The 12,166-nt window shown below is 61.9% G+C and overlaps 1 protein-coding gene across 1 annotated transcript; it reads right to left on the reverse strand.

Moving 5' to 3' along the window:
- Window positions 1–400: 400 nt before the first annotated feature.
- TMEM221 (transmembrane protein 221) lies at window positions 401–10,015 on the reverse strand. The gene is made up of 3 exons (XM_062015280.1): window positions 9,720–10,015; window positions 2,494–2,579; window positions 401–918 (listed from the first exon to the last, which is right to left on the reverse strand). Exons 1-3 carry the CDS (start codon window positions 10,013–10,015, stop codon window positions 401–403), a joined length of 900 nt encoding a protein of 299 aa, XP_061871264.1.
- Window positions 10,016–12,166: the final 2,151 nt, after the last annotated feature.

A 12,166-nucleotide genomic window follows, 5' to 3' on the forward strand; every position in this document is an offset into this window, starting at 1 on the left:
GGCAGAGCAACGAGCTGGGGTGTGCTGGAGTTAGATCTGTTGACAGAGCAGCTTCACTCACTGCTTCTCCCCCATGTGTTCCCCTTCCTTTGCTGCAGCTGTGGGGGTCACCACTGCCAGCCTGGCCTTTGGTTGCAGGGTGACACATGCCAGGAGGGGCTGTGAGTTTGGGGCAAGTGGCCAAGTGGCTTTTGGCTGCTAGCAGAGGCGGCACCTCCTCAGTGAAAGAAGCAAAGAGCATCAGGCAGCAGCTGCACAGAGCCCTGGGTAGGAGGGAGGGAAAAGCAGCTCTGCTGACATAGAACCTAGACTGAGCTTTAAACAGAGATGCAAATCTTGGCCCTGCTGCCTGCAGCTCCCTGGGGATGAGATGAGATGAGATGAGTGGTGCCACTTGCCCTCACACCAGAGTGGAGTCCTTGGCCGTGGCTCCGGGTTTACGGGACAGCACGTTCCTCATCTCCCTGGTGACACCTTGCCAGGGCTCAGCCTGTGCCTGCAGCAGCCCTGGCTCTGCCCACAGTGTCCTGTGTCTCCTGGGCACATTGTAACTCTCCTTCTCAGAGCACAGCCCTGGGCTACCTGAGGAGGTGAGCTTGCTGCTGGCTGGAGAACCCAGCTGGGATTTCTGCTCCAGGAAAGGAGGGAAAGAGAATTCCCTGTGGATCTCAGGCCTGGGGCGAGGAGCAGCTTCATTCTTGTTGTTCAGGTCACTGGTGGAGGATTGGCCTTGCTGGGCTGAGTCATTCTCATACAGGGTGTGAGAGGCCCTGGAGCAGGAGCGCTGTGAGGCCCGGCCAGCACGGAGCAGGGCGTGTGTCACCGTCAGCACCAGCACCACGATGCCAGAGAAGAGGATGCAGGCACTGGCAATGGCAGCCTCCAGCTCAAACAGCAGCAGCATGTAAATGGCCAGAGCTGGAAGGAGAGCACAGAACAGAATCATAGAGTCACAGCATGCTGGGGGTTGGAGGGACCTGCAGAGCTCATCCAGTGCAACCCCCAGCTGAAGCAGCTCCCACCTAGATCAGGTCACACAGGGATGTGTCCAGGTGGGGTTGGAAACCTCCTGAGAAGGAGCCTCCACACCCTCCCTGGGCAGCCTGGGCCAGGGCTCCCTCACCTCAGCACCAAAGGACTTGCTCCTCCTGTGCCAGGGGCACTGCCTGTGTGCCAGCCTGTGCCTGTTACCCCTTGTCCTGCCACTGGCCACCATTTGTCCTTGTGTTTCAATGGAACTGTTTGTGCTCCAGCTCCACCCCATCACCCCTTGTCCTGGCACTGGGTACAACACAAACAAGTGCTGCCCCAACCTCCTGACACCCACCAGTGAGATATTGGTCATGAGCTCCCCCCTCAGTCTCCTCTTCTCCAGACTGAACAGCCCCAGGTCCCACAGCCTTTCCTCACAAGGAAGATGCTCCAGTCCCCTCAGCATCTTGGTGTCCCTGCACTGGCCTCTCTCCAGCAGTTCCCTGTCCCTCTGGAGCTGGGGAGCCCAGAACTGGCCACAGGACTCCAGATGAGGCCTCCCCAGGGCAGAGCAGAGGGGGAGCAGAACCTCCCTGGCCCTGCTGCCCACACTCTTGCTGCCCCCAGGCTGCCATTGGCTCTTGCCCATGAGGCCACGTTGCTGCTCATGGGCAGTTGATTCTCACCCAGCACTCCCAGGTCTCTCTCCTGCAGCTGCTCCCCAGCAGGTCACCCCCAGCCTGTGCTGGTGCTGGGCTTGTTCCTCCCCAGCTGCAGGACTCTGCACCTAAAGGGTGGGTGGTGAGAGTTTGGGGCTAGCTTTTGTTGTGGGGTGCCCAATGCCAGGACAAGGGGTAACAGGCACAGGCTGGCACACAAAAAGTTCCCCTTAAACACAAGGAGAAGCCTCTTTGGTGCTGAGGTGAGGGAGCCCTGGCCCAGGCTGCCCAGGGAGGTTCTTTAGGAGGTTCTCAAACCCATCTGGACACATTCCTGTGCCTCCTGACCATGAGGAACCAGCTTTAGGGCTGGATGATCTTCCAGTCCTCCTCACTGTGTGATTCTCTGGTTCCACTGGCACAGGAGGAGCAAGTCCTTTGGTGCTGAGCTGAGGGAGCCCTGGCCCAGGCTGCCCAGGGAGGGTGTGGAGGCTCCTTCTCAGGAGGTTCCCAACCCCCCCTGGAAACATTCCTGTGCCCCCTGAGCCAGGGGAAGCTGCTTAAGCAGAGGTTTTGGCTGGATGAGCTCTGCAGAGCCCTTCCCACCCCCACCATCCTCTGTTCTTGAGAAAGCAGAAGGACTAAAATGATGCATTAGAGCTGCACAGCTCAGTCCAGAGGAGCCCTCCTGAGAGCTGGGCACCCAAAACAGAAAGCACTGCTCTCTGGGAATGAGGTGGCATTTGCAAATCAAAGCCACTGCTCAAGTAGAAACTCAGCAGCTCACATGCACTCAGCAAGCAGTGCAGGAAGGTTGGGCTGAGGCTGAGAGGGACTGTGCTGCTGGGAAACACACACTTGCCTGTGAGGTAGAGCGAGAGCCCGCAGCAGAAGAAGCCGACGGCGGCGTGACGAACCGTCCTGCTGTCCAGCAGGAACCAGTCTGCCCTGCAAAAAACACACCTCTGGCTGGTCCCCCTGGCCCTGCTGCTCTGAGCCCTGCCTGAGAAACTGAAATGGTGGGTTTTGCCTTGAGAAGAGAGGTTCAGAGGTGGGTTGTGAGCGTCAGGGCTGATGCTGAACATGGGTTCCCCCACCAGGCTGCTGCTGGGCTGCACAGCTCTGGGCCGTGTGCTGCCTGCTCTGGGACAGGGGATGTTGAGCTGTGCTTCAGACAGCAGCTGGGGAGAAGCTCAGGGGAGAGAGAGAGAAATGGCTGGAGGCTTTTTGCAGGTGATTTGCCTCCTTCAAGCAAGCAAGGAGCAAGACTGAGGCTTGTGGAGCTCATCTCCCCCTCCAAGCAAGAGCAAGTGAAGTGCTGGTGCACTGAATGAAAGGCCAAGTTCTCTCTTCACCTCTGGGACTGGATTTCAGTGCTGAGCTCACATTGCAAGCCTTTTGTCTGGAAGAGGCTTGGTACTTGAATTGTGTTTAAACCACATGAAAAGACCAACTCCTTTCCAGTGGGGCCTTTGTTTCCCAGCCAGGACTGACCTTTCCCCCTGCACACCCTCTGCTCAGCTGCCTGACAGCTCTGCTCAGGCATCTTTGGAGCCAAATGGACCTGGCAAAGCTCAGTCCTCACTGAGCTGGGAGGCTGCTGTCACCAGAGGAAGCCTCTGCTAATTGGGACAGTGGAATGTGGTCGTCACAGACACAGCACAAGTGTGTCCAGGGTGGAGCTTTGGCAGACTGGGTGCCAGGCCACTTGGAGGGCTTGGCAATGGGAGTGCTGGGAGAGACACTGCCAGGGTTGCCATGCTGGCAAGTCACAAACAGCCCCTCAAAACAACCAGTGGTGCACAGGGCATGGCTGCTCCTGCTGGCCACCTCCAGAAATCCCCAGGAGCTGTCTGCAAACACACACTGGCTTCCAAAGAGCTGACAACCTGGCAGGACCAGCCCTCCCGTGGCTCCTCTGCAACACCAGCTCCTTGCACCCCACGGGGTGAATTCAGCAGCCAAGGATGCTGTGCCCTGACCTCCCCCCAACCACTGCCTGGCTCCTTCCCCTGCTCCCGGGCTTCTTGTAGCCCCTGGGCTGTTGCCACCCAGGCAGGGAGCCGTTAACAGAGCCTGGACTCGCTCCCGGGGAAGAGCAGCCGCTTTGTTTCATTAATTACCTGAGTCGGAGGCGGGGATTAGTGGGGAGGAGAAAGACTTTGTTTGGAGCTGGCTGGGGCTATTGAGCGCGGAGCTGAGAAGCGAGGAGGTAATTCAGTGTGACAGGCACAACGTGGGAAAGGTCCCTGAGACGTGAGCGGGTCCCCTAATGAAACAGGGACCCGATGGAGCCCGGGGCAGCGCGGCCACGGGGACACCACGGCTCTCGGTGTCCCACGTCGCTGGGGACAGGGGTTGAGTTCCCTGAGTCCCGGGAAACTGCCCCGGGAGCAGTTCCCTGAGTCCCGGGAAACTGCCCCTTTTCCTCCCAGCCGCGAGGGTTGGCAGCTGGGGAAACTGAGGCACGGCCAGACTGAGCGTTCTGCTTGAGATCCCAGGCAGAGAGATGCCGGGACGGGGACTCCCAACCCTCCCAGTGCCTCGGATCGGCTGCAGCGGAGCCACGAGCAGCCTCTCGCTTCGCTGGGGCTCTGGAGCAGAGCACACAGGGATGCTTGAAACGCCAAATGCTTGGGATGAGCTTCCCTGCCCTGTGCTGGGGGGAGTCTGGGCAGGGAAAGGGGGGTCTGGGCAGGGAAAAGGGGGTCTGGGCAGGGAAAGGGGGGTCTGGGCAGGGAAAGGGGGGTCTGGGCAGGGAAAAGGGGGGTCTGTGCAGGGAAAAAGGGGTCTGTGCAGGGAAAGGGGGGTCTGTGCAGGGAAAAAGGGGGTCTGGGCAGGGAAAAGGGGGGTCTGGGCAGGGAAAAGGGGGGTCTGGGCAGGGAAAGGGGGGTCTGTGCAAGGAAGGGGGGGGTCTGTGCAGGGAAAAAGGGGTCTGTGCAGGGAAAGGGGGGTCTGGGCAGAAAAAGGGGGGTCTGGGCAGGGAAAAAGGGGGGTCTGGGCAGGGAAAGGGGGGGTCTGTGCAGGGGAAGGGGAGTCTGTGCAGGGAAAAGGGGGTCTGTGCAGGGAAAAAGGGGGTCTGGGCAGAAAAAGGGGGCTCTGCAGGGAAAAAGGGGGTCTGTGCAGGGAAAGGGTGGTCTATGCAGGGAAAGGGGGGTCTGTGCAGGGAAAAGGGGGGTCTGTGCAGGGAAAGGAGGGTCTGTGCAGGGAAAGGGGGGTCTGGGCAGAAAAAGGGGGGTCTGGGCAGGGAAAGGGGGGTCTGGGCAGGGAAAAAGGGGGGTCTGGGCAGGGAAAGGGGGGTCTGGGCAGGGAAAGGGGGGTCTGGGCAGAAAAAGGGGGGTCTGGGCAGGGAAAAAGGGGGGTCTGGGCAGGGAAAGGGGGGGTCTGTGCAGGGGAAGGGGGGTCTGTGCAGGGAAAAGGGGGTCTGGGCAGGGAAAAAGGGGGTCTGGGCAGAAAAAGGGGGCTCTGCAGGGAAAAAGGGGGTCTGTGCAGGGAAAGGGTGGTCTATGCAGGGAAAGGGGGGTCTGTGCAGGGAAAAGGGGGGATCTGTGCAGGGAAAAAGGGGGTCTGTGCAGGGAAAGGGTGGTCTATGCAGGGAAAGGGTGGTCTATGCAGGGAAAGGGGGGTCTGTGCAGGGAAAAGGGGGGTCTGTGCAGGGAAAAGGGGGGATCTGTGCAGGGAAAAAGGGGATCTGTGCAGGGAAAGGAGGGGGGGTCTGTGCAGGGAAAAGGGGGATCTACAGGGAAAAGGGGGGTCTGGGCAGGGAAAAAGGGGGTCTGGGCAGGGAAAAAGGGGGGTCTGGGCAGGGAAAGGGGGGGTCTGTGCAGGGGAAGGGGGGGTCTGTGCAGGGGAAGGGGGTCTGTGCAGGGAAAAGGGGGTCTGTGCAGGGAAAAAGGGGGTCTGGGCAGAAAAAGGGGGCTCTGCAGGGAAAAAGGGGGTCTGTGCAGGGAAAGGGTGGTCTATGCAGGGAAAGGGGGGTCTGTGCAGGGAAAAGGGGGGATCTGTGCAGGGAAAGGAGGGTCTGGGCAGGGAAAGGGGGGTCTGGGCAGGGAAAGGGGGGTCTGTGCAGGGAAAAGGGGGTCTGTGCAGGGAAAGAGGGGGTCTGTGCAGGGAAAAAGGGGGGTCTGGGCGAGAAGGGGGGGTCTGGGCAGAGAAAGGGGGGTCTGTGCAGGGAAAAGGGGGGTCTGGGCAGGGAAAAGGGGGTCTGGGCAGGGAAAAAGGGCTCTGTGCAGGGAAAGGAGGGGGGTCTGGGCAGGGAAAAAGGGGGGTCTGGGCGAGAAGGGGGGGTCTGGGCAGAGAAAGGGGGGTCTGGGCAGAGAAAGGGGGGTCTGTGCAGGGAAAAGGGGGGTCTGGGCAGGGAAAAGGGGGGTCTGTGCAGGGAAAGGAGGGGGCTCTGTGCAGGGAAAGGAGGGGGCTCTGTGCAGGGAAAGAGGGCTCTGTGCAAGAAAGGGGGGGGTCTGTGCAGGGAAAAAGGGGTCTGTGCAGGGAAAGGGAGGTCTGTGCAGGGGAAGGGGGGTCTGGGCAGAAAAAGGGGGGGTCTGTACAGGGAAAAAGGGGATTTGTGCAGGGGAAAAGGGATCTGTGCAGGGAAAGGGGGCTCTGTGCTGGGAAAGGAGGGGGGTCTGTGCAGGGAAAAAGGGGATCTGGGCAGAAAAAGGGGGTCTGGGCAGGGAAAGGGGGTCTGGGCAGGGAAAGGGGGTCTGGGCAGGGAAAAAGGGGGATCTGTGCAGGGAAAGGAGGGGGGGTCTGTGCAGGGAAAGGAGGGGGGTCTGTGCAGGGAAAGGAGGCTCTGTGCAGGGAAAAAGGGGGCTCTGTAGGGAAAGGGGGGCTCTGCAGGGAAAGGGGGGCTCTGCAGGGAAAAGGGGGCTCTGCAGGGAAAGGGGGGTCTGGGCAGGGAAAAGGGGGGTCTGTGCAGAGAAGGGGGGGTCTGTGCAGGGAAAAAGGGGGTCTGTGCAGGGAAAGGGGGGTCTGTGCAGGGAAAGGGGGGTCTGTGCAGGGAAAAAGGGGGTCTGGGCAGGGAAAAGGGGGGTCTGGGCAGGGAAAAGGGGGGTCTGGGCAGGGAAAGGGGGGTCTGTGCAAGGAAGGGGGGGGTCTGTGCAGGGAAAAAGGGGTCTGTGCAGGGAAAGGGGGGTCTGGGCAGAAAAAGGGGGGTCTGGGCAGGGAAAAAGGGGGGTCTGGGCAGGGAAAGGGGGGGTCTGTGCAGGGGAAGGGGGGTCTGTGCAGGGAAAAGGGGGTCTGGGCAGGGAAAAGGGGGGTCTGGGCAGGGAAAAGGGGGGTCTGTGCAGGGAAAGGGTGGTCTATGCAGGGAAAGGGGGGTCTGTGCAGGGAAAAGGGGGGATCTGTGCAGGGAAAAGGGGGATCTACAGGGAAAAGGGGGGTCTGGGCAGGGAAAAAGGGGGTCTGGGCAGGGAAAAAGGGGGGGTCTATGCAGGGAAAGGGGGGTCTGTGCAGGGAAAGGAGGGGTCTGTGCAGGGAAAGAGGGGTCTGTGCAGGGAAAGGAGGGGTCTGTGCAGGGAAAGAGGGGGTCTGTGCAGGGAAAAAGGGGGGTCTGGGTGAGAAGGGGGGGTCTGGGCAGAGAAAGGGGGGTCTGTGCAGGGAAAAGGGGGGTCTGGGCAGGGAAAAGGGGGGTCTGTGCAGGGAAAGGGTGGTCTATGCAGGGAAAGGGGGGTCTGTGCAGGGAAAAGGGGGGATCTGTGCAGGGAAAAGGGGGATCTACAGGGAAAAGGGGGGTCTGGGCAGGGAAAAAGGGGGTCTGGGCAGGGAAAAAGGGGGGGTCTATGCAGGGAAAGGGGGGTCTGTGCAGGGAAAGAGGGGGTCTGTGCAGGGAAAGGAGGGGTCTGTGCAGGGAAAGAGGGGTCTGTGCAGGGAAAGGAGGGGTCTGTGCAGGGAAAGAGGGGTCTGTGCAGGGAAAGGAGGGGTCTGTGCAGGGAAAAAGGGGGGTCTGGGCGAGAAGGGGGGGTCTGGGCAGAGAAAGGGGGGTCTGTGCAGGGAAAAGGGGGGTCTGGGCAGGGAAAAGGGGGGTCTGGGCAGGGAAAAAGGGCTCTGTGCAGGGAAAGGAGGGGGCTCTGTGCAGGGAAAGGGGGCTCTGTGCAAGAAAGGGGGCGTCTGTGCAGGGAAAAAGGGGTCTGTGCAGGGAAAGGGGGGTCTGTGCAGGGGAAGGGGGGTCTGGGCAGAAAAGGGGGGGTCTGTACAGGGAAAAAGGGGATTTGTGCAGGGGAAAAGGGATCTGTGCAGGGAAAGGGGGCTCTGTGCTGGGAAAGGAGGGGGGTCTGTGCAGGGAAAAAGGGGGTCTGGGCAGAAAAAGGGGGCTCTGCAGGGAAAAAGGGGGTCTGTGCAGGGAAAGGGGGGGTCTGGGCAGGGAAAGGGGGTCTGGGCAGGGAAAGGGGGTCTGGGCAGGGAAAAAGGGGGATCTGTGCAGGGAAAGGAGGGGGGGTCTGTGCAGGGAAAGGAGGGGGGTCTGTGCAGGGAAAGGAGGCTCTGTGCAGGGAAAAAGGGGGCTCTGTAGGGAAAGGGGGGCTCTGCAGGGAAAGGGGGGCTCTGCAGGGAAAAGGGGGGTCTGTGCAGGGAAAAGGAGGGTCTGTGCAGGGAAAGGGGGGCTCTGGGCAGGGAAAGGAGGGTCTGGGCAGGGAAAAGGGGGCTCTGTGCAGGGAAAAGGGGGGTCTGCAGCCCTCGGTGGTGGTTGCTCCATCCTGCCAGCCCTTGAGGGAGCTGCTGCCATCGGGCACGGGCTGTCCCACGCCCTCCATCCCTCAGCCCGTGCCCCCGATCAGCGCTGCTCCCGTTTCCACACTCGGGCTTTTCAAAGCTGGACCTCTCCCCTTCCAAACTGAGCATTTTACAGCTCAAATGAACGCACCAGTTCCCAGCCAAATTTAGAGCCGGTGGGAAGGAGTTTCCCAGCAGAAACTCAGCTCCTTGAAAGCAAAACATCGTGTTTTGCCGAAGTCTTTTACTGCCCCTTCACTAACGAGCACACCAAAGCAGCAGCTTGGCTCAGAAGATGCTGCCCTTGCTGTTGTGCCTCCAGCCTTCCCGATCTGTGATGAGCCCGAGGCATTGATGAGTTTGTATCTAATTAGGGACAATTGGCCCTAAACTGTTGAAACGTTGTCGTTGCCTTTAAATGAGTTTTGACTTGTTGATGGCAGAGTGGGTTGAACCAGCTCAGCCCAGCTCAGGTCTCCACCAAGGAAGGAGAAGGGAATTGCTTTAAAAAGGGGTTTTCAAGTGTAAATGTGCTGGTAATGATTAAGTCAACACATGTCTGTGGTTAATGAGCCCAGGCCTGCTGCCGTTTTGGTGCTATGGGAGTGGCCTGTGCTATCACCCTGGCGGTGACCTTAAGAGCCTGGGGTGAAGCCCTGGTATTCTGGGCTTTGGGGCCAGGCTCAGCACCTCTGCTCTGGCCCCAGAGCTGAACTGGGCTGAACACATGCTCCTGTGAGCCCAGAGAGAGACCCTGAGGCACACACTGGGATGTTACTGGGGGATTACACACTGTGTGTCAGTGCAGCTGAGTGGATGGGCTGCTGTAAAGTTCCCTGGTTGCTGCAGTCCCTGCACACAGCTACACCCCAAATTTCGGGGCACATTTACAGCCCCACAGGTCATCAGCCAGAGGTCACTCTGCTTCCCAGGCAGGCATTGCAGAGGGGAATGATGTGCTACCCAAGTGCTCAGGAGGTGCCAGCAGCATCATTTGCTGCCTGCAGCCCCTTTTTTGCAAGGGCAGTGACTGGAGGGGGGCAGCAAAGGCCAGCTCTTGGGGTGCAGGAGAAGTCTGCAGGGCTGTACATGAGCCCATGCTGCTGGGCTACCCTGTGCCCCAAACCTTCCCTTCAACTCCCATTTATTCCTGCGTGTCCCCAGCACCTTCCCACCTCTCCCAACCTTCTTCCTCTCCAACACCCTCCTGCCCAAAACCCCTCTGAGCCTCCCCAGCACCCCACAGCATCCCTGGGGCTCCAGGCAACCCCGCTGCCCCCCTTAACCTCCCTCCACCCTCTGCACCCCGCTGCCTCCCGCCTCCCTCTGCACCCCCAAACCCCGCTGCACCCCCCCACCCCCCGGCGACCCCTCGGCTCTCACCGGTCGGGCCCGGGCTGCCCCCGGCACAGCTCGGTGCTGAAGTAGCCGTGGAGGAGGCAGAGCAAGAGGCAGCTCACGTTGAGCACGAGGCAGAGCGCGGCCAGCACGGCCGATACCGGCAGCAACACGGCGGCCGCCGACTCCGGTAAAGCCCCTCGAGCCGGACCGACAACCGGCCCCGGCCGCCCCGACGGGATCTGGAAGATGAGGCTGGAGGCCAGCAGGGCCACGGCGGCGGACAGCGTGCCGAAGAGCAGCAGCACCGTCAGGGCTCGCTGCGGGTAAGAAGCCGGCATGGCACAGCCGCCACCGGCACCGGGAGCCGGGGAAGCTCCGCGCAGCCAAAGCTCCGTGTGCTCGGGATGGGGAACCGGGAACGGGCACCGGAGCTGCGGCCCCAGCGGCTCTGCGTGTCCCGGGGCGGGCCGGTCCTGCCTCTCGGCACGGCCCCTCACCGCAGGGGCTGCAGCTCCCCCGGGCCGGGACCCCCCCGCAGCTCCGCCCCGCGTCCTCCCCCCGACGGGGCCCCGGGAGCCGCTTCGGGGCGGGGGTAGCCTGGAAGGGGAGGGGATGGAGGAAACGGGACTGGAGGACTCCGAGAAGCCCGGTGTGGGCTGGGGATGGACGGACAGAGGGATGGGAGGACCCCGAGAAGCCTGGTGTGGGCTGGGGATGGATGGACAGAGGGATGGGAGGACCCCGAGAAGCCCGGTGTGGGCTGGGGATGGACGGACAGAGGGATGGGAGGACCCCGAGAAGCCTGATGTGGGCTGGGGATGGACGGACAGAGGGATGGGAGGACCCTGAGAAGCCCGGTGTGGGCTGGGGATGGACGGACAGAGGGATGGGAGGACCCCGAGAAGCCCGGTGTGGGCTGGGGATGGACGGACAGAGGGATGGGAGGACCCCGAGAAGCCCGGTGTGGGCTGGGGATGGACGGACAGATGGATGGGAGGACCCCGAGAAGCCTGATGTGGGCTGGGGATGGACGGACAGAGGGATGGGAGGACCCCGAGAAGCCCGGTGTGGGCTGGGGATGGACGGACAGAGGGATGGGAGGACTCTGAGAAGCCTGGTGTGGGCTGGGGATGGACGGACAGAGGGATGGGAGGACCCCGAGAAGCCCGGTGTGGGCTGGGGATGGACGGACAGAGGGATGGGAGGATGGCGGGATGAGCTGCCAGGGGGGTGCTTCCCACTGCTCCCCAAGTTCCCAGGAGCAGTCCCAGCTTTCCCCGTGGGGAAATCCTGGCATCAACCCCGCCGACGTGTAACCCCGGGCTCGGGGTGGAGCGAGTGAGGATGAGGGTGGTGAGGAGTGAATAGCACGGTGGCCTAATCCTGCTTCACCCCGGGGAGAGCAGCCTTCAGCCTCCACCTGCAGTGGGAGCATCCTCGCTGAGCCAGGAGGGAGCACCCAGAATAACCCCAGTCCCACAAGGCTGAGAGAAGACCCCCGAGGGGCTGCCGTGCCCTCAGCCAGCAGCCCTCGGGGCCAGCACCGCTTTGGTGTGTCTTATAAACACCCTGGGAAGCAGAAGCACCTTCTCCTCTGGGATCCATCCCACCGGTGGATCCCCCTTGGGAATCAGGGAGGATCCAAGGAAGATGAATTCAGGAGAATTCCTTCTACAGGCCATCTGTTACCTTGGGAAAAGCCTTTGGAAGCAGCGGGGAAACTGAGGCACAGTTTTCCCCCCCCCCTGGAGCAGACCGTGGGGATGGGACCTTTCCTGACTCATCCCGGGCATCCCTCCAGCTCCGGGCCACGGGCACCGGCTGCGACGCTGCCTCCTCCAGCGCCGGTGTCATCGGGGGCTGGGGCCGTGCCCAGGGCTGGCTCTGGGGTGCCCTTTCCGTCTGGCAGAGGCTGTGCCCGGCCCGGCCCGGCCCCGCGTGGGTGGTTCCCGCTGGCAGCGGCCGGAGCCGAGCGGGACACGGGCTATTTTGAAAGCTGGTGTGTTGGCCTTGGCAGACAGCACGGCTTCGGCTGCCGGCTCCTTTCCAGCCCCGCTCACATTTTTGGCTGGGGAGGGGGGAGGGATGTCAGTCCCTGAGCCCCTGTGGCTGGCATTTCGCCCAAAGTCCCTAAAACAGCTCCCGGGGACGGTGTCTCTGTCTCCCGTGGCTGTGACAGTGCTGGGGCTCACGATGGGCAGCATCCCTCGGGGCGCAGAGCACCGCGGGGCTCAGCACGGGGCACCCGGCAGCTCGGGCTCCCCAAAAAGCCAGGGATTTGGGGGCAGGAAGGGCCTCAAGAGGGAGCTCAAAGCTTTGCAGTTGCCGACCTGGAGCTTGCAGGGAACAGCCAGCCTGGGGACCCCTGACCCGGAGGTGCAGGCAGCCCCTGTGCCCAAAGAAGGGGTTTGGTGGCTACAAGAGGCTCCTAGCCAGGCCAAGGCCTTGGAGGGATGGGGCAGGGAGGTCCCAAACCCCGGCAGGGACAT

The sequence above is a fragment of the Colius striatus genome, chromosome 25 (genome assembly GCF_028858725.1).
Source record: "Colius striatus isolate bColStr4 chromosome 25, bColStr4.1.hap1, whole genome shotgun sequence".
Classification (NCBI taxonomy): Eukaryota; Metazoa; Chordata; class Aves; order Coliiformes; family Coliidae; genus Colius; species Colius striatus.

Coding starts and splice junctions, on each gene's coding strand:
- TMEM221 (XM_062015280.1), bottom strand. CDS start 10,015: ATGCCGGCTTCTTACCCGCAGCGAGCCCTGACGGTGCTGCTGCTCTTC. Junction 2,580..9,719: donor GGGCAGCCCGGGCCCGACCG/GTGAGAGCCGAG, acceptor TGTTTTTTGCAG/GGCAGACTGGTTCCTGCTGG. Junction 919..2,493: donor GCTCTCGCTCTACCTCACAG/GCAAGTGTGTGT, acceptor CTCTCCTTCCAG/CTCTGGCCATTTACATGCTG.